The following is a 20,703-nucleotide window of genomic DNA, read 5'->3' on the forward strand; positions in this document are numbered from 1 at the left end:
GAGAGCTCTTTAGATACTAAATGTGGTGTGCATGTCCTCCCAAGTCTCTTCTTTGACAGGCCCGGTCTCCCCTGGACCCAGCCTGAAGTCCCTGAGCCTACCACACCATACCTTCCCTTTGTTTCTCTTCCCTACCTGAGCACTCGCTTCCAGCGGTTTTTATCATTCTGAAGCAAGGGACCCACAAACAACCCATGTGGCTCTCTGACCAGTAAGGAGCCCCATAGGCCTATCACCTCCCACTTTCTGGACACCATACCTTTAATAATGAGGCCTGTTATACACAGCCCTTCTCGCTCAGGAACACAGTGGCTAAGAACACGGGCTTAGGGTATCAAGCAGACACTGCTCTGATTCCAGACACTACCACTTACTAACTTAGTGCAACCCTGGGCCAATTCCTTAATTTTTCTGAGCCTCAGTTTCTTTATCTGCAAAATGGGTACATTAGTATTTTTATCTCAGAGGGTACTGCAAAGACTGATATAACGCATATAAAGCACTTGGCACAGGACACAGCACAGAGAGATGCTCTCAATGAGGTGGCCACATATATACAACTATGACCATGACCTCTGCTTTCTCCTCCTCGTTCCCTAACCCAGCTCCACTTTGGGTGGAGCTACACGTTGGTGACCCTATCACCCCCGGGGTGCAGATGCGCATGCCCGATGCTTCAACTTCAGGGCATATCATGTGCCTTGCCCTTTCCATTTTCGAAAATCACGGCATCAAACGAAACAGCCCGGACTCTGAGAACATGACGCTGCTCAGCTAATAAATACCAAGACTGTCCAGCTTGGTCATTGCCAACAGCAGGCCGGAAAATGCCACCCCCTCTCCTGCCTCCCAAGATGGCTTCCACATGGGGTGGGGGAGGACAGGGGCAAGATTTCAGCTGCCTTCACACAGACAGGAAAGTACTGGGCAGGGGGTGTGGTAGATCTGGTTTGAAAAAGGATATACCCAATTTTACCACTTTCTATTTGAGAAAAAAATTTTTTTTTTTCTCAAATAGCTGGGGCAAACGTCTTTCTGCATGGGAGATGGGTGAAGCTAAGCTTGAGAGATGAAAATACTGTTCACTCTTCCGAGGACAGGTGTGCCCTGTCCCCTGAGACAGCCCTGGGCAGGACAGTTTCATGAAATACAAGCTCTAGAGCAGGGACGTGACCCAGTGACCTTCTGGAGCCCCTCAGATGCTCAGTAGTACTGGAGACCCCAAATTTGCCATATGAGGCCCAGCTGTGGGCTGCCAGCCCAGGCTGATGATCCCTATAGTCTCAGCATGGTCAACCCAGAGGACATCCTGAGTTCATCAGGCTCCCCCACACACACCCTGATGTGGTCCAAGACTCAGGGCAGGGGAATTTTCCTACCCTTGCATATTGGGCCAGGACTGGAGCAGAGACTAACCACCCAGGGCCCCCAGCTCCCAGAAGAAAATCCTCTCCACGGCCAGAGCTGAGTCAGACACCATGAGGGGGATGCCCAAAGGGCACCAGAAACCCTGTTACATTAGACCCTCAAAGGTCCCTGGGTCTGGCCATGCAAACAGAGTAGAATAGTTAAGGGCAATTCTACAGCTAAGAAAGACTATCCACATGCAAATCTAACGCATGCTCCATCCCCTGCAGGATGAGCTTCTGGCCTGCAGACCCCAGAGCTGGGCTGGTGGGGTGCTGCAGGGCCTCTCAATCACACCAAGGGTCCTCCAGGGAGGAAGGGAGCCCAGTCTCCTTCCGTCCCCTCCTTCAGCCCCCTTCCCACCCAGTGCTTTCTTTTCATTGGCAGGTGTGGAAGCATCTTCCCCAACCTGGATTTTTTACTCTTTCTCTTAAGGAATAAAATGGCTGAGTGTTTTGGTTTCCAAGCAGCCGATCCTGGAAGAGAAACAGGAAGCGGGAAAAGAGAAAAGGGCTGTCTCACACCCTACACGCGTGAGAGCTAAGGCCCCAGAGGCAAAGGGCTGAGGACAGGTAGGCCAGTGGTCCTCCCCCAAGGTGATGTGCCCCTCCCCCCCCAGGGAACGTGGAACAACGTCCCGAAAGATTCTGGGCTGTCGAATCTAGAAGAAATGCTATTGCCATCTGGTGGGTGGAAATGCTGCTAAACATCCTACAGCACAGAGGATGGGGCCCGGCAACGAGCAATTACCCAGTCCAACTTCAGGTGTGCCGCAGCTGAGGCTCCGTGAGCCAGCCTGAGGGCAGAGGGAGTTTGGGGTGTGAGAGACAAAGCTCGGCGCTATGACTCACGCCTGGTTTCCAGTCCCCACTGTGCCGCTGACTCGCCACGTGACCTTGGGTAAGTCATTTCCCTTGCCTGGGCCTCAGTCTCCAAAGTGGTAAAATGCGAGAGAAGAACAAGATGACTCTGAGCTCTAAAAGAGCTGGTTCTGCGCAGAACCATGAGGAGGAGAAAGGCACGGGTGTGCCGAGCGTCGAGGGGTTGAATGAACGTCAGGTGGGCGAAGGGGGAGCACAGCGAGAGGCCTGCTGCCCGGTGCGGTGGGACGCTGTGTGTGGGATGAAAACATGTCCACAGAACTCCCCAGGACCTCCCTCCACCTTCCAGCCCAGCGCAGAGGGGAGGCAGGGCTGACCTTGAAGCTGAGGGAGGTGGAGGGAGGGCAGGTTCTGGGCACCCCTCACACGGCCCCGGCCTTCCAGGGTCTCCAAGTGCCCCCCCACCCAGGACCAGGCTCAGGATAGCATTCCCTGAGAAGAGGGTAGGAGCCCCGGCTGTGCCAGAAGATTACTCAGGAAGGGAACTGTCAACACACAGGCAGATGTCCAGGTGGGACAAATGTCAGGGGCATACCCACACACCTCCTCCTGCCTCTCCCCACTCTTACAGCCTCCCGAGGCACGACCACCTGGAGAAGGATGGAGGGAAATGGGGAGGGGGCTGCAGAGCTTGAGGACCCGGGAAGAATGGGAGAGTGCCACAGAACGGGGATGGCAGGTTATTTACTGTGTGTCCGCCCTTCGACGGATGCTCTCACACTTGCTTCCACAAGTGCCTTTCAAGGGAGATACTATCGTCCCCATCTTCCTGATAAAGAGACTGAGGCTTAGGAGTTGTGGCTTGCTTAAGATCACATGGCCAATCTAACTCTGAGGGTCATGCTTTTTCTGCTTCCCAGAGAGGAAGAAGGAAGGAGAGGGAGGGGCAAAGGGGGAGAGCCAGAGGCATCCACCAGGAAGAAGGGAGTGAAGAGTGACAACCAAGCACAATGCTGGTTCAGAACAACCTGCCCAAAACAGGTGGTCCCCTAGGGCTTTTACGCATGTAGCCTAATGATGCTTCCAGGGCTCCAAGCATTCCTGGAAACTTGTAGGGAACCACTATAGGGCTGGTTCAAAATTCACGCAAAGGAACCCATCTCTGCACTTAGGGATCAATCCCCATTCTTGACCCCAAACAGGCCCATTAAGTACCACACATAACTACTGGTTATCGGACTGGCCATGCAGTTTTATAATTAGAGCCCCCATCACCACTGTGGGGCATGTGGTGGGGTAGAGGTCTATGTGGGTCTGTGAATGAGTGGTGGGTGTATGTCGAGTGGGGGGCCTTTGGGGTTCTCTGCGTAGGCGCTGAGTATATGCAAAGGGGTCTGTGTGGTTCTTTGCCTGAGTGCGTATGGATATGGGTGTGGGTGGCAAAACTGGTTGGGTCTCTGCAACCCAAATGGAAGTTTTTCTTTCCCAAATGGGTCCTTTCCCAAATGGGTCCATCCATGTGCATCAGCATTAGGGAGGCTCATATAGGCATCTCCATGGGGGTCTGCTAGGCAATGTGCATGAGCTCACACACCTGAGCAGGTGTGGCCAGAAGCTGGCAGTCCCTGCTGCAGAGGGACAAGTTGGAAGTGACTCTCCTGACCCACAGAAGCTACAGAACCATGGGGTACAGACCTGGACAGGACGCAGAAGCCAGGGCACTACCCCCAGGCTTCTTTTTCTCCTTGTGTCACATGAAGAGCGCCTGCCTGGTTCTGGAAGGTTTGCAAGCAGTGTTCAGACAGAGGGAGGGGGGCAGGGAGGCAGGAAGGGAGAAGAAAAGATCTGAGCAGCTTTGAGCTTTCATATCAAAATCTGATCTCACTGCCCCTGGAGAAGGAGGAGAACAAACATCAAAGAACACTTTGCTGCTGACAATTTTTAAAGCTATCAGAGCAGCCCAAGGCAAAGTCTCTGACAAGCATCAGGGCATTGACAAGCCAGCCGTAAGGATGTGAAGGCCGGGGGCGGTCCAGGATAAGCAAGGCAGTCAGAGCTCCTGGCGCCCACCCACTACAGCTCCTCAGCTGCTTCCCAGACAAGGGAGTCCCACTGTGGCCTGGATAAAGCCCCCGGGAGTTGGATAGGCCCTGGCCCTGGAGGGTAGGAGAGAGACCTCAGCAGGTCTGCCATCTGAGGCAGGATGCCCCACGTAGCCCTGCCAGAGAGTCCTGTGCTTGCAAATAATGCTTGAGCACAGAAAGGGAGGGGCAGGAGAAAAGGGAGTTTGAGGCGAGACTCCAGAGTCCCCTTTGCACACAGAACCTTGTTGGGGCCTTGTCGGAGCGCTCTAGAATTTGCCTTGTTCCCCCACGGCCATGAACCAAGGTCACTCACCCCATTTAGACAGATGTGTGGGGTGGAAGGAACCTCAAGAAAATCCAGTCCTGCCACCAGTTCTCCTTTCTCATGTCCCCCCAAGGCAAGACAGTTCTCCTGGATGTCAGATCTCTCTGCCCAGCCTGCAGCAGCTAAATCCCACTCTTTCCCACTCAGTCCTCATATCCCTAACCCGCCACTGCACAATAAACAGACCTAGAAAAAAGGCTGTCCAGTAGCAAACAGCAGTAGCCTGGGAGTCAGGGGCCAGAGTACTAAGGAGTGATCCTTGAGGGGCCTCAGGGTGTTACTCTGTGCAGTGGGAGAGCATAACCAGATGACCCCTGAACTCCTGGTCAGCTCTAGATGCTCGAAGATCCAGCTCAGAGAAAATGCTCAGCCAGGCACTGAGCCTGATTCTCCTCTCCTGCTTGGTCCCGCCCGGGTGGCTCTGGGCTCCAAGCTCATCTGAGGCTCTTTCTGCGGCAGCCCCAGGGCCCCCGGGGGCTAGGACAGAAATAGTGACTTACAGGAAATCTGGAAGTACACGCCCGGCTGCAGAGCTCATGAGGGCCATGCCGGGCAATAAAGAGGCTGATTTATTTTCATCGATGAAATGCTGAAACCCAATCCTGGGAGCGAGCTGACGCAGCAGAAAGCAGCAGGGAGCGCCCCCCCTGGAGCAGAATTAGCTGGATCACAGCCTGCCAGGTCTCACCACGGGGGCTGATGAGGGGAGGGACAGCCGGGGAGGCCAACTTAGCCTGTGTGGCTCCGGGTCCCTCAGGACAGCCTCCTTGCAGCCTGCTGCTGGCCAGCAAGGGTCTCCAGAACGCAGGCGCAGTGATGGCAGAGCCAGGCAAGCAGGCTTTCCATTTTAACTCTTGTTTTCAGGAGTCTTAAACCCTCTGAAACCCAGGCTGCTAGGTCCACATGCCCACTCGTGAGGGGCAGGGGGCAGGGGGCCAGAGCTCCTCAGACCCCTGCCCCTGTGAAGCCACGGTGAGAAAAGGTGGGCATCAGAATCCCAGCCTCTACACCCACCTGGCTATGCAAACACTGGTAGGTTACTTAACCTCTCTGTGCCTATTTCCTCGTCTGTGAAATAGGGACAAGACTAGTCAGCTCACAGGAGGGTCCTGAGAAGTACAGGAAATGATGGGTACCCAATAGTGTCTCACGTATGGAGCGTACGTATAGAAGGCAGAGGTGGATCTTCCTCCGAGTCCCTAACCAAACTGCTGGTGGGGAGTGTCAACCAATACAACCCTTACAGAGGCCACTTTGGCACTATCAGAATTACATATACATGTATTCTTCACCCAGCAATTCCATTTCTACAAACTCCACGTCCACAGATAGAATTGCACAAACCAAAATGGGGTACATACGAGGTTATTCTCTGCAGCATTTTCAAAAATGACAAAAGACCAGAAACAACTTAAATGTCCATATTACTTAAATACAGTTAAATAAAATACCAGTTAAATAAAACACAGAACAAGTGTACAGTGGAAGGGATACAACTGAAGAAAGGTAAAATGGCTCTTTACAAACTATTATGGAAGGGTCTCTATGACACATCATTAGATGAAAAAGTTCAGGATACAGGCCAAATCCTTGCAATGGCTACCAAACCCCCTGATGACCTGGTCCCCATTACCTCTGACCTCACTGTTTACAGCCTTCACTGCAGTGACACTGGCCCCTCTGATGCTTCCCAAGCCTACGTGTCAGGCAAGCTGCTGCCTCAGGACCTTTGCACTTGCTGCCCCCCTACCGGCAATGCTCTTCCTCAGATATTTTCTTGGCTGACTCTCTCACCTCCTTCAAGTCCTCGTTCAGATGTCTCCTCCTCAGTGAGGGCTGGGCTGATCAGCTTTAAAAAATTTCAACTCACCCCTCAACACCCCCCAACCACCCTTATTCTGCTCTATTTTCTCCCAGAGTGTTCATCACCTTCTAGCATGCTCTCTCGTTTACTTATCATGTCTTTAAAATTTTTTTCATTGTCTCTCTTCTCCCACTAGAATATAATCATGACAAGGGCAAGGCTCTTTGTTTTGCTCGCAGCTATATCCTCAGTATCTAGAACAGTGACCGGCACATAGTAGGCTCTCAGTGAAATATTTGTTGACTGAATGAGTGAATGTTACTGAGGACAGTCCATGTACCAAAGAACACAGGCAATTTGTTTTTTCTTTTTTTCTTGTCGGTGGAGCGGATTCAAGGTTACCCTTACAATCATGTTATTCTCACTCTCCTGCACTCTGTTTTCTCAAATGGAAGAGAAAGAAGAAACGTTAGGGCTGCGCCAGCAGTCACCATAACCCATAGCCTGGGCATCACGGATGACTGGTGCCAGGGAGGCAGGACCCATGGAGGTGAAGACCCTGAAAAGACCCTGGGAGCTAGGGCTGGCTCTGCCCTCAGCTATGGGTGTGACCTTCACAAGTCCCCCAACCCCAGAGCAGAGGGAGGAGCTCCCGCATGGGAATGGAACCTGGTGTTTGGAGGGTGCCAGGGAAAAGGTTCAGACACCCACACCTGGTTCTGCATGGTAGAAAGAACACGGAACGTGTAGCCAGAGGTCCAGGTTCAAAGTCCAGGTCAACACCTACGATCACCAAAAAATGAACTGACTTGCACTCCGGGAAGTATTTTATAAAATAGCTCCCAAGGTCAAGTAGTGGTATCAGTAACAACAAACATGAACCGCTGACTTAGTGTGCGTAGGCACAGACCTAGGCGCCCGCAGATGATCTCATGTAATCCCCGGCCCCAGAGGAGAGGTGCCATCCTTGCCCCACTTTACAGGTGAGAACACTGAGGGTCAGAAAGGCTAACCTATCTGCCCAAGGTCAAAAAAAGGCAAACAGACTCATCTGCAGCAGGATTCTGTGCTTTTTGTGTGTGTGATTTTGTGCTGTCTTTTCTCCGACTCTCCTGGTTCTCACTCCCCTCCTGGACCCCGGTATGCGGCTCCCTAGGCGCTCCCCTCACCCTCACCTCCACCCTTTCCAACACTCCCACCTTCACGGGCTCCAGCATCCCACCCACCCACCCCAGGACGACAGCAGTGGTGAGAACGGGGTCAGTCTGAATCGACTGCTTTTCTTTCCCTCCGCTAGCTAGCCTTGGCGCAATGTTGTTATGCCACTTCTAGATTGGGAAACAATTCTGCTCTCCATGCCACGTCCCCCTCCCAGACCCAGTACAAACACAGCCCCTCTGCAGAGCTGTCCCCCTCTGAGCGTCACCGTAGCTGCTTCTCTCCTGAGAAGCCGTGGCCCCTGGCCGAGATCCTTCTCGGCGTGGCCTTGGGACGCAGCGGGTGGTGCCGCACCCCCTCCCGCTCTGTCTGCAGGCAACTCCAGGGCACGACTTTCTACAGCATCTGTAGCACCGGGGCCAGCGCAGTGCCCGCCACCTAGGAGGTGATCGGTAAGGATTCGGGGGAAAGAAAGGAGAGAGCAAAGGAAGGGAGAGAAGGAAGAAGGGAAGGAGGGCAAGAGGGATGATGGGTGAAAAGAAGCCACAGCTGGGGAGGAAGCAAGATCTGATTAATGGAAGCTTCAATGTCTTTCCTTGGACATAGTTAGAGTCGGTATATGGGGTCTTGCGGGCTCTAGCTAACTTGCACTTGTCTACAGGTCTGGCAGAGGAGGAGAAGGTGGGGGAGGGGGAGAGTGCTCTCCTCCAGCCCTGGCTGGAGCTGGATATTTGAGCAAAGCAGGAGGGCAGACGTGCGGCCCAGGCCACTGGCCAGGAGCTCTGGTCCGCTCCGAGTGTGGCTCCGGCCTTCCAACCTCCACCCGATGGCAGAGATTACAGAGGACCGAAGGCACATTCACTCCGGAGGGTATTGGTTTACTGAATGTTCCACGGGCAGACACTACTCTCCCCGCCTACCAGCTGCCTCGCAGAGCAGAGCCAAAGAAGGGTCTGAGGGCACCAGGACAAGCCCCGCCTCGCCCCACTAAGCAGGTGGCTGGCAGATGCTGGGTCAGTGGTGTCATCTTCTCTACCCACAAGGTCAGGCCGACTTTGCATTTGGATTCTCAGCACTCTTGATCGTTGCAGGAAGTCAAGAGAGAGGACTCCCCCCAGCTGGGGGAAGAGAAGGTACCAGATCCTCCTCAAGAAGCCATTCTATCCCTGCCTCTGTCACTATGTCTGTGCAGGCCATCCCACATGGAGACCCATCTCCCTTGCCTCTTGACATCTCTGCCCAAGGGTGCCAAGAGGACAAGGACCCAACCTCCCCACCACAGCTGATCCCCTCTCACAGCCAGGAAGTTCTACCAGGTGGCTAACTCAAACCCTTCCTGCTGCAGACTAAGCCCTGTGTCCTACAGGACATGACAGAACAGGGACAGAAGATTTCTGCAGCAGCTGTGAATTTCTCCCTCTCTGCCCATCCCTGTCCCCCCAACCCCATCCCCTGAAGTCACATGCCAGAAGGGCTGCCCTTTCCAGCAACCAGGTTAGGATTTCCCAACAAAAATCAGTCTGGCGCCAAACCCCAGGCTCTCGGTCAGACGATCACCCCCTAAAACCCTCTGCTCAGAGATATGAGGCAGACACATCACTCTGGGATCCCTGGAACCTCCTCGTGAATTATTTGGGACCACCTGCAATCTTGCACTCCTCTCTTCCTGGTTCCTCCCACATCTTCCCCAAAAGTTCAGAAGACAAGAAAGCCAAACCCGATGAAAGTAGGTCAGGGGCAAATATTCAGCATGGGGCACAAGTGTTCTTCCAGAGTGGGCACAGGGGCTATGTTCCCTCGCTACCTAACTGTCTCCCAACCCAAAGGGGCCACCTTCTGGAGGAGGGGCTACCCTCCCTCATCCCGCCTGGCCTCGGGGAGATGAAGGGACATGGGGCCATGTGGGTGACTGAGGCACTGCGGGGGCAGAAGTCATGCACTTCTGTCCTGCTCTGCTATCCAGGGATCCGAGACATGGCCTCCCTCTCTGTGTCATGGGGCCGCTTTCCTAGGCCCGTTGAAGCACCAGCTCTAGGGCTGGAAAGAGATCAGACCAAGCAGCCGAAAGCACTTCGGGCTGGAGATGAATAATCTTTTCGATCAAGATCCTTAAATACTAGGAAGGAGTATCGATCCCTAACTCTGGCTCCAGACCCCCACACTGGAATCCTGCCTCCACCATTTACTCAGGACACTACCTTGGACGAGGCCCCCAACCTCTCTGCTCCTACCTGTTTCGTCATCTATAAAATGGGAACCCGAGTTGCAACCAGATGTCAACGTGGAAGTATTGGGATCTCAGTTGTGACAGAGGTCCCGGGAAGATGAACGCCTCACGCCGGGAGTAAGGTTGGCGATCAGCACACAAGCACTGCAGAGAGACCCGCCGGCATCAAGTGAAGGAAGACACAACAATCCACAGAAGGGGAGAAAACAGCCGCAAATCACTTATCTGATAAGGGACCTGTCTTCAGAATAGATAAAGAACTTACAACTCAACAGCAAATGGACAAACAAAAAAAAGGATTTTTTTAAGTGTGCCAAGTATGTGAATAGACATTTCTCTAAAAACAGATCTATAGTGGCCAGTTACCATGTGAAAAGAAGCTCAACATCATTAATCATGAGGGACACGCAAACCCAAACCACAGTGAGATCCCACTTCATACCCACTAGGACGGCTAGAGCCCCGAAGACAGGAGGCGGTGAGGACGCGGAGATCCTGGAATCTTCAGGGGATGTAAGATGGTGCGGCCACTTTGGAAAACAGTCTGGCAGGTCCTCAAATGATTAAACATATTGCAACCCTGTGGCCCATAAATTCCACCCTTAGGTATCTACCCAAGAAAAAGTGAAAACCAGAGTCCACGCGAAAACTGGTCCACGAATGTCCACAGCAGTGTTCTTTAAAATATCCAAAAAGTGGACACAAAGAAAACATTCATCAACTGAGATATGTATGACCAAACTGTGGTGTGGCCATAAATGGAGTGTTATTCAGCAACCAAAGCAAAGCACTGACCCACACTCCAACATGCATGCGCCCTGAAAGTATTATGCTCAGTGAAAGAAAGCCGCGTGCTGGATAATTCCATTTACAGGAAATCTGCAGAACATTCACATCTGTCGGGACAGAAAGGAGACGAAGCTGGGGATGGGGACAAGAAATGGGGGGTGGCTGTCAATGGTGGGGGAGGCGATGAAAAGTTTCCACAGTTAGGTTACGGTGATGGTTGTACAACCCCAAATATACTAAAACCCACTGAATCGTACATTTTCAATCAGCTGGAGTGCCGGTATTAAGTTATATCCATGAATACAATTTTATTACATGATATTGGGAATATATAATATTAGCTGTTATATATATATATATATATATATATATATATATATATATATATATATTTTTTTTTTTTTTTTTTTTTTAAGAGAGAGAGAAGCCGAAAAGTGTTCTGTGGCTGTAAACTACCTCACACACACCCATGTCAGGAGGAAAAGGATCAGGAAGGGGGAGAGTCCAAGAGGAATTTTGGAGAGTGTGGTTTTGCTGCTGGGGGCTTTTCCCCCAATCCCAGTGAGTCTTCCAGAGCACAGAGCACAGGGGAGACAGAGCCTGGCTCAGGCCCGAAAGTCTGAAAGGTGAGAAGGCAGGTGGGGGGGACAGACAGGGGCTGCCTTGGCCACCTCCATCCCAGGCTTGCCTGAGGCCAAGAGCACGTAGGCCGGCCTGGGGCCCCCTCAGATGCTGTCCAAGAGGGCCACCTGTTGGGCTGAACAGACTTCGGCGGGAGGAGGCTGCAGGGAGCAAGGGACGCGTGGGCCCAGAAGGGTTGTCCCCCGCCTGAAGGAGTGTGTGCCCGGTGGGCAGGAACCCCCTCCTGATTCCCTCCCTCCTTCCTTCTCTTCCCATAAGTCGGGAAAACCCAGTGAGCCTCCTCACACACGTACACACACCACTGGTGTCAGGCAGGAGCCAACAAAGGGGAAGGGAGCGGACTGACTGAAGTGCCAAGTCCACTGGCACCGGGCACATTGTCGATGGACCAGAAGGGCTTTCATTCCCTGAGAGTGGCCACAACAGGCCCGGGCCTCGCCCTATTACCATGCGGGCGCAGGGACAGCAGAGAACAGATTAAGGGCAGTGGTAGACAAAGAAAGGGGCTGCATAAGCACACCCTACAAGTTGTGCCTAGTAGTCCTACCGGGGAGGAGTAACCAGGAGAAAGGGCAGTTGGTGGTGCCTGGCTCCAGCTGGGTACCAAGGCTCGCTATCATCTAGTCATTGGCACTGGTCATGATCATCGTTAGGGCTTTAGAGCTGAATCCCCTTTGGAATCCATCCTCCTCGATTCACTGATAAGGGAACTGAGAACCAGAGAGAAGTAACTTTTCCAAGGTCACACAGCAAGGTGATGTCAGAGGCAAGTCTCCCAACTCCCGAGAGAGCGGGGCTCCCAGAACAGAGCCAGCTATAGATGGTTCCCAGAGAGTAGAGGGGTCAGAGGGATGTGGAATTTTTCTCAAGAAGAGAGGGCTTGTATACATTTAAATCACCTCTCTACCTTCCCTCCTCCAGCACTTCAATAAATAATAATAATAATAATAATAATAATAGACACAAATTACCACCAGCATAGTAAATACCAGGCACTCTGGATTTCACCTTTCACATACATTACCTCATTGGATCTTAACAACAATCTCATGAGGAAAGTACCGTTATTGTACCCATTTTATAGATATGACATTTGGGTCTCAGAGGTAAAGTGTCTTGACCAAGAAACACACTTACAAACAACAGGGCTTGGAACCAGATCTAGCCTCTAGATCCCACAGACTTCATCCCTATAGTAAATCTTAATCTGTTCAACATTATTTCCACTTTCCATCTTCCGTGCACCATTTCTCTGCCCCCTTTGAAGTTAGGCTTGGGTGTGTGACTTGCTCTGGCCAATGAAATGTCAGCAGAAGGCATGTGTGTCACATCCGGGCAGAAGCAGGAGGCACTCACAGTGTCCTCCCCCCGCTGTGGCAGCAATGACGGAAACAGCTATGGGATGAAGCCACCACCAGCCTGGAGTAAATACGATGAACACAGGCCCCTTGCCAACCCACATGAACACAGGCCCCTTGCAGCATGGGCAAGAAGTATATACGTATGTTTTTTGGAGTAAGAATTTGGGGGTTTTTTTACCCAGCATAACCAAGCCTCTCCTGACTTCTACAACCACCACTGAGCTACACTGTTCTCCCTGCTCCGAGCTCACGAGGTGGAAAGGTCTGAGAGGGAAATACAGCAGGTCCATCTTAGCGCCTCCCAACTCACAGAAAGAAACAACGATCAAGCTCAAATAAACAGAAAGAACCAGTCCTCCGATCCCCTCGTTTTACGGGAAATAAGGGAGATCTAAAGAAAAGGAGTTACCAAGGACACCCAAACCCAAATCTCCAGGCCAATGTCTATCTGGGTCTGTCTGTCTCTCTCTGCTGGTCTCTTACTTGTTTCTCTCTCCTCCTCACTATTTGCTGTGTCTCTCTCCCTCCCTCTTTCCTCTCTCAAAAAAAAAAAAAAAAAAAAAAAAAATCAGAGAATTCTTGGACTAGCCCAGCTCAGGAGAAGTCACCACAGACCAGGGACTCCTGGCTGCCATCACAGAGGCTCTTCCCCGGCTCAGACAACAGTGCTTTAGGAGGCACTGGGTGTCCTACAGAACTGGAAGCTCACCCCTGAGGAAGGGAATGTCTCTCCTCACAGATCCTAAGGGCTGAGAAGCTTGGGCACAAAACCACACCCCCTTGTCACCAGCCCCTGGCTCTTGGGGGACTTCCCACAGAAACAAAGGAAGGCCTGATGGGCACCACGCAGGAGAAACCCAGAAGAGGGGTGGTTCCCAGCTGCCCTTGCCGTCTGCAGCCAGGCCCGGGGGCTTGTCATGGTCTCCATTCTTTCTTTTGGCCCTGAGCAATCCGCTGCTGTGCCCAGCACGCACCCCTCTTCCCCGATACCCACTTAAGGTGCGAGAGACCCTGAACAACTCAGTGTCCAAGGAGGTTAGCGGACAGGAGAAGTGAATGGGGACAGTGAGGCAACTCAGGCCTGGCCAGCCTCTGGGCTGCTTGGAGGTGGAAGGCAGCCCACAGCTCTCGGTATGGAACTCGCTTCCGAGAAGGCTTGCCCTGGAACACTCTGGAGGAATTTGGAGGCTGCTCTGTGCAGCATAGGCAAAAAATACAGCCCCACTCCCACCCACAGGGAGCTGGGATCTGGGCACGGGGCTTCAGAACTCAGGCCAAACAGCTAATGGGGCTTCTGGAGGCTGTGAAATGTGGTGTCAGCCAGAGCGCTGAGCTGGCAGGCTCCAGACCAAACCAGAGGAAGACAGAAACAGCCTGCAAGGAGGAGGCTGGTGGGGGGCCAGATCATTCTCCCCCCCCCCCCCCCCGGCCCCCCCCCCCCCCCCCCCCCCAACTCAGGACCAAGGCTCCAGGCATCCAACTACAGGCAACCCAGAAAACTCCTTCCTCGGTGTCATGGGCTGACGTGTTTCCCCCCCAAGTTCATATGTCGAAGTCCTAACCCCCAGTACCTCAGAAATGGGACTGTATTTGGAAATAGGGCCTTTAAAGAGGTAATTAAGTTAAAACGTGGTTGCATGAGTGGGCCCTCAGTCCCGCCTGACTGGTGTCCTTATAAAGAAGGGATCAGGACCCAGATGCACACAGAGGGAGGACGGAGGCAAGGGAGAAGCCCGCCCTCTACAAGCCCCACCCTCTACAAGGGCTGTTGACACTGTGCTCCCAGACTTCTGGCCTCCAGAACTGTGGAAACATGCCTGTCTGCTATTGAAGCCGCACAGTCTGAGGGATTTTGTTGTGACCGCCCACACAGACTCAGACACCAGCCTGTGGGGTTCACCAGAAGGTGCTCCTCCCGATGTAAGGAGTCCCAGAGATGGCAGGTGCTTTCCCTGCTCCCCAGACACATGTCCCAAGGCCTGGACTCTTCTCCAGTCAGAAAGTTCTTGATATTGAGCTTCTGTCTGATTCTTTACCTTTTATCACTTCCCCTTCCTTCTGGCCTGAGTGCAGGAAGCCATACGGGTCCCTGAGCATCCATGGTCCACCACACACAGGCAACTCTCCCTTTTCCCTCTATTTCTGGTTCAATTACTGGACCTGTACAAAGTGAAACGGCCTGCCGCGTGTGGTGGTGAGCTCTCTGCCCTCTAAAGGTATGACAAGTTGGACAAGCATCTACAAGGACCACCCGAATTACGGGTGTGGAGCACTGAATATGCTGAGCTCCAAGGGAGGTGGGAAGGGACCAGAGTCAGACCCCTGGATTCAACAGCAACCCCATGTCCTATGTCATGACCTCCCCCCCAGCACGACACCCATCGGCACAATGGGGTCAGTACAACAAGAGTGGAGGTCACGCAAAGTGGGGCTCCACGCGTGAGGGTTTCCTCCCCCTCTGGCAGATCCCCAGCCTCTCGAGCCTCAGGGTCCTCACCGTGGCAGTGGGGCATCAGACAGGCTCCATGACTGGCCCGGGCCACCCCAGAGAACAGAAGTCCCATGGATTTTCTTCCCTCATTTTGCTGCTGAGATCGCTCAGCGATGTCCTGAGGGGGTGGAAACTTGAACTGGGAATGGGGGGGCTGGAGGGAGACGGGGGTGCAGGCATCAAGGAAGGGGTTAAACACAGAGTAGTTCCCGGCACAAAGGGTTAAGTCAAGGTCTCCTGCAGGAGCAGGAGGAACAGGGGGTGGAGGGCTGACGGCCCTCACCGCAAGCAGGGGGCCCTCGAGGAGCAGCCCAGGCCAGAGATAATCTCTCTCTGTTCCCCAGTGCCTGGCTCAGCGCCCCCTGCCTTCCCCTCTGAGTCACCCGGGGGCCTCCAGAGGGACTGGCCTGGCCTCTCCTATCCCCCTCCCTCACCGGGCCTGAAATAGGAGAGGTGTGCCACTTCCAGAAATGGCCTCACCTCACCTCAGACACACCACCCCTCCCTATTTTGCGAGGCCATCCCCTCGCCAGGGCATCGCACTGTGAGCAGCCCCACACCCTCCTGGGTGGGGGAGGCAGTGTAGGGACATCAAGGGATGCGCCTCAGCTCTTCCCTGCACTGAAGCCCAGCTAAGCACCTGCCGCAGGGCCAGCCCAGTGCCCTCCCAGCTGCTACGCTCCAGGTACCGCTGCATCCAACCCCTCCCTCACCCTGAGACTCAGGACAGGGGTCCTCTGGTCGGCCCAGCGGTGAGAGGTGGGGACGGAGGGGGCAGATTCATCCAAGCTCAGTGGCACCCAGGGAGTGTCACGGGACCTGGCGCCCGGAATACAGGCATCTGTGGTTACCAAAACAGCACGGTGGTTAGCGCTGGGTTCCACACCCAGATCTGCTCTTTATTGGCGAGACAACCTTACACAGGTTACTGAACCCCACTGTGCCCCAGTTTCCCTACCCAGGCACGATAACAGTGCCCACCGCACAGAATTAGGTTAGGTGAAATGGTGACTCGCAATGGCTGGAGCGTGGCAAAGCCAGAGCGGGCTCCCGAGGCCAATGGGCGCCCCCCTTAGCCTTGTCTGCAGACGCCTGAGATGCTGGCCACAGTCACGACTGACGTGTCAGAGACTCCTGAGGAGCCACGACAGGCCACCGCCCCCGCTCCTACTCCCCAGAAAGTGCTCCAAATGATTTGTCAACCCAATCCCCCTTTCACAGCAGAGCAAACCGAGGCCCTGAGAGGTCAGCATCTTGTCAGAGGATCTGAACCCGGATAATTTGGCTCCAGGGGCCACATTCTGGACCCCTACCTAAACTGCTTTCCATGAAAATGGGAAACTGAGATCATAGGAAGGCTAAGTAAGGCCCTTCAGTTACAGAGGGGGGCATCTGAGACCTGGACCGGACCCAGGCAGTCAGGCCTCAAGCACGCGTGCTCACCCACTCTACTACAGCACCTCGGGCTTAGCCTGCCTCTCCCGATCCGTGACTTCCTCAGGGAGCAGGCAGAGCCACCTGGGGTACCACATACCCGCAGAGCCCATCCCCCCAGCCCTAGGGCCACTCCAGGGAGCCCCCAGGCACCTTCCAGGCTCCAGCTGGAGCCATCTCCTGGGCACCCCAGAAGGTGCCCTTACCCTTGCCCCAACTAGTACCTGGGGAAACTGAGGCACAGAGTCTTGTCCACAACTAAGGAGACAGGCCCAGGCCTCCTACTTCCCTCTCTGGACCAAGAAAATTAGCCCGAAGAAAATGCTTTTCTCTCTGGGCCCCAGAACCTAGAACCTTCCAGAAGTGCCTCCAGCCAGGAAGAAAAGCAGGATTGGAATAATGATCACTGCTCCCACCCCACGGCTGGCTTTCCTGTCCCTGTGGGGGATGCAACCCAGCGGCGGCGGACGCAACCCAGCGGCGGCGGACAGGCAGGGTCTGTCCTGGTGACCACCCCAACCACGTAGCCCCCGGTCCAGGCCAACCATAGTCAGGACAGGCCGGGCCAGGGAAGAGGACAGCAGAGCCTTCTTCTGCTTCCCCTGCCTTCCCTTCCCACTCTTCAGGCACAGGGCTGGCTTTTCAGCCTCTAGACAGGAGCCCCTCTGTCCCTGCAGGATGAGCTGACCTTTCACTGGTCACAAAGTCCCACTGGTTCCGTCCCCCTGCCTGGGGGAAGGGATGACAAGAGAAGAGTTGGGGGCTCACTCAGCCTCTCCTTCCTCCCCGTTCCTGCCTCTCACCGCTGCGGTCCCCCTCTGCTCCGCCGTCTGCCCCTTGCCTTCCCTCATGGCCACTGTGTCCCCACCAGGCCTTCCCCAGCCTCTCCTTTCCCCTAACTAGCTTACCTTTTGTTTGCCTGGCCCTTTACAGTTTACGGAAGGTTTTTACATTTACCATTGCACAGAATCCATAGCAGGGAGAGATGGGGAAACATTGAAAATACCTTCAAATTGCCAAGTGCTCTTGTTAAAAATGCAAACATCCCCAGAAGGATGAACAATTAGGCTGGCAGCCACTGGTAGCTCAGAACTAATTCATTTCATCCTCTGCCCTTTTCCCAGCCACTCAGCACAGCAGAGGGGGCCGGGCACTGGGGAGGAGTGCTTGGGGCGGTACCTCAGCAGGGTGGGGTGTCTGGGCCTCTGCGGGGAGGATGGGGAGGACGGGAACTGAGGTAGGCTTGAGGACAAGCCATCCACTTTGCAGTGCTGCCTGTAAACAACATGCTCTCATCAAGCCCTAAATTCTAGCCCAACCACCGCCCGCATCCCACTCGCTCTGAAATCTGTCACTCATTCTGGTATCTCAAAGGTCAGAGGGAGAATCTTTTTTCAAGAAAAGACCTAGAAGGCTTGCAGGGTGGAGTCAACAAATCCAAAACCCTGGAGAAGAAGGTGGAAGGAGGCAGGGGGGTGCAGAGGATCGGGAGAAGGTGGGGGCCGGCAGGACTGGCTCTCCCTAACCTGGATCTGCCACAGGGCCCAGAGTCCCTGGGACGGCACAGCCCCACCCTAGGACCAGCTGCAGCCTGGAGGCTGGGAGCTGGTGTCCTTGAAAGGACATATCCTGGGCTGGCCGTGGGGGTAAATCAGAAGACCCTTCCTTCCAGGGGGGAGGGGTCTAAGTTATCCCCAACGGAAGACTGGGGGACGGGCCGACAGTCCTGAGGATCCTTCCAGCTCCCACATGCTGCATGCAGTCCCAGGACCAAATCAAAAAAGCGAGTCTATGCCAAACCCCAGACAGGCATCTCAAGGGCTCCTGGGCTCCAGGCATGCTAACTTTTGGAAGCCCCGCCCTGCCTCCCACATTCAAATCAACCACACAAACAAATACAACCCACAACTAACTCTCAAGGACTGAACTGAGTTGCAGTTGCCCACTTGACATAATGCTAGGTTTTGTAGCTAAATTAAACATGCATTAATTTCGGCTGCGGCTTACTTTTCAAATTTTGGAGCCTATCGGTTTCCAGCTCTCAAACATTTTTGTTGGCTATTGATGAAAGCTGGTAGGCCCTGCATGCTGTGTCTAAGTCTTAGTGCTCTGACCCCAGGGAAGTCAGGCCACGAGCCTGGAGACCTCTAAGAGCAGGTTTCAAAAAAATCTAACAAAGCACTGCATTTGCTGCACGGGAGTTTTGTCAAATGCCACTCAAGGCCCCCTCCTCCAAGGAGCCCTCCCAGGCCACTCCAGCTCTCAAGAACCCCTCCCCTGCCAGTCAGGTCATTGTGGCTGTTTGGCTACATTCTTTAGCTCTGTCTTCATTATTTCATACATTCCTGTTTTGTCTTATAGTCCCCCACCCAACTGGGAGCTCTCCCAGGTGCCCTGGACCTGTCCTCTGCCTCCTCTCTGAACCCCGTACGGGGCCACAGCCCACCAGCAGTGCCGAGGCCACGGGAACAGGGCAGTGCTGCGTGGAGGGGAGCTGGAAGCCCAGGTGCCACCTACCCTCCAGGCCGTCCTCTCGATGCCCATCGAAGTTGTCATAGGAATCCCAGCGGATGAGGGGGTCGGAGGTGTTATAGTCCACCGACACGCTCGGCCCGTTCTCCAGGTGTTCCATGCCTGAAGGAACGGGGCGGGAGGGCAGTGAAGAGAAAGGGGGGGGGGGGGGAAGGATCAACAGCTGGAAAAACAGAAGAAGCCAACAGCTCCCCCATGGCTGCTCCCTGAGGGGCTTCTCATTTTCCTGACCATGGTGGGGTGCGGCCAGGGGCTTAGAGTGGACAGAGAACCCAGGAGTCTGGTTTCTTGCAGTCTTCTTTTGTCTTGTTTTGTTTTATAGTGGGGGTAGGCAGAGCAGAGGGCGAAGGAGAGAGAGACCCCCAGGCAGGCTCCATACCCAGCACGGAGCCCGACACGGGGCTCAATCCCACGACCCTGAGATCATGACCTGAGCTGAAATCAAGAGTCAGACTCTCAACTGACTGAGCCACCCAGGCGCCCCTGGTTTCTTGCATTCTTGAAAAGGCTCATCCCCGGTTATAAATCAAGACAGGACTCTGAGGAAAGAAGGAGAAAGCTGGGGGGCCCTCTGGCTAGATGTCTGACTCTTCTTTTTCCATGTCCCAGAGGCCCCTGGGGCAGTGCCAGGAGACCAGAAAGTCTGCCCCTGGAGTCAGGGGTAGTGTGGAAGAGGTTTGTGATGAGCAACATGGGGTCAAGGACAACAGGGAAATCACGGCAGGACACTGAGAGGACACAAGGTCATTCTAGCCATCCCCCTGCCTCCCACTTAAGATGCTCCCGGCTCCAGGCAGAAATCTGAGGGGAGAAGCAGTCTCTCCTACACATCCACAGAAAAATGAAGACCGCACAAGCCGCACGTCCTGCCTCCTAGGGCAAGTCCATTTCCTGACTTGGCAGTCCTTCCTTGACTCTTCCCAGAGCCCCTCCATCTGTAGCCTAACTTCGTCTCGTCTCATTCTATTCTCAAATAGGATGGAGAACAACTGGTCTCCACATATAACCAGTCTAAAGGCTTAACAGCTATTATTAAATTGGCCTTCTCATCTTCAGGTTGAACCACCTCAGTTTTCATAAATACTTCTCATCCATCTAGTACCTCTGAATGTCCCTTCAGCCACTCCCTCAATCTGCCACAGCCCCCAGTCTCTGAATATAATGGGATGGTGACCTAATGGGACCAGTTTATCCAGCCCAGCACCTCTTGGTCAGCTCTTTTATTTTTATTATCCAAAGAATAAGTCATTGGTTCACATTTAGCTGGAGGTCCACTGTGATACCCAGATCCTTTACTGCTGGCCTGCCTCTCATTCACAGGTAACTTGATAGTTGTAGAGCGCATCAGTGGGAGAATGCTGGGGGTGGGGAGAGGACAGGTTAGGATGGAGGCAAGGGGGTGGAAAAATGAACTCTAACAAGCTTATACCTTGAATTTTCTCTGGTCCATAAGAAAATACAAATTCTACTTTGCCATATTCTGGAAATCTATCATCTGAAAAGGGAGAAGGAAAGACAAAAATGAGCAATTAATTCCCAAAAAGGACTCCAACTTTAATCTTTCTGGAGAAGATTAAAATAATATGCATATATATGGTTGATAATATCATATACATATAATGAAATAA

At 53.6% G+C, this 20,703-nt stretch overlaps 1 protein-coding gene across 2 annotated transcripts in view; it reads right to left on the reverse strand.

Annotated features, from left to right (window-relative positions):
* TNS1 (tensin 1) overlaps window positions 1-20,703 on the reverse strand; it is a 112,041-nt gene that overhangs the window by 58,020 nt on the left and 33,318 nt on the right. For both annotated transcript variants that reach the window (XM_044913753.1, XM_044913754.1), the window contains exons 14-15: window positions 20,505-20,570; window positions 19,061-19,177 (exon numbers count right to left, since the gene is read on the reverse strand). In XM_044913753.1, the coding sequence (XP_044769688.1) occupies window positions 19,061-19,177; window positions 20,505-20,570 (183 nt within the window). The remainder of the gene's footprint in view (window positions 1-19,060; window positions 19,178-20,504; window positions 20,571-20,703) is intronic.

Source organism: Neomonachus schauinslandi, chromosome 3 (assembly GCF_002201575.2).
Source record: "Neomonachus schauinslandi chromosome 3, ASM220157v2, whole genome shotgun sequence".
NCBI classification, from domain to species: domain Eukaryota; kingdom Metazoa; phylum Chordata; class Mammalia; order Carnivora; family Phocidae; genus Neomonachus; species Neomonachus schauinslandi.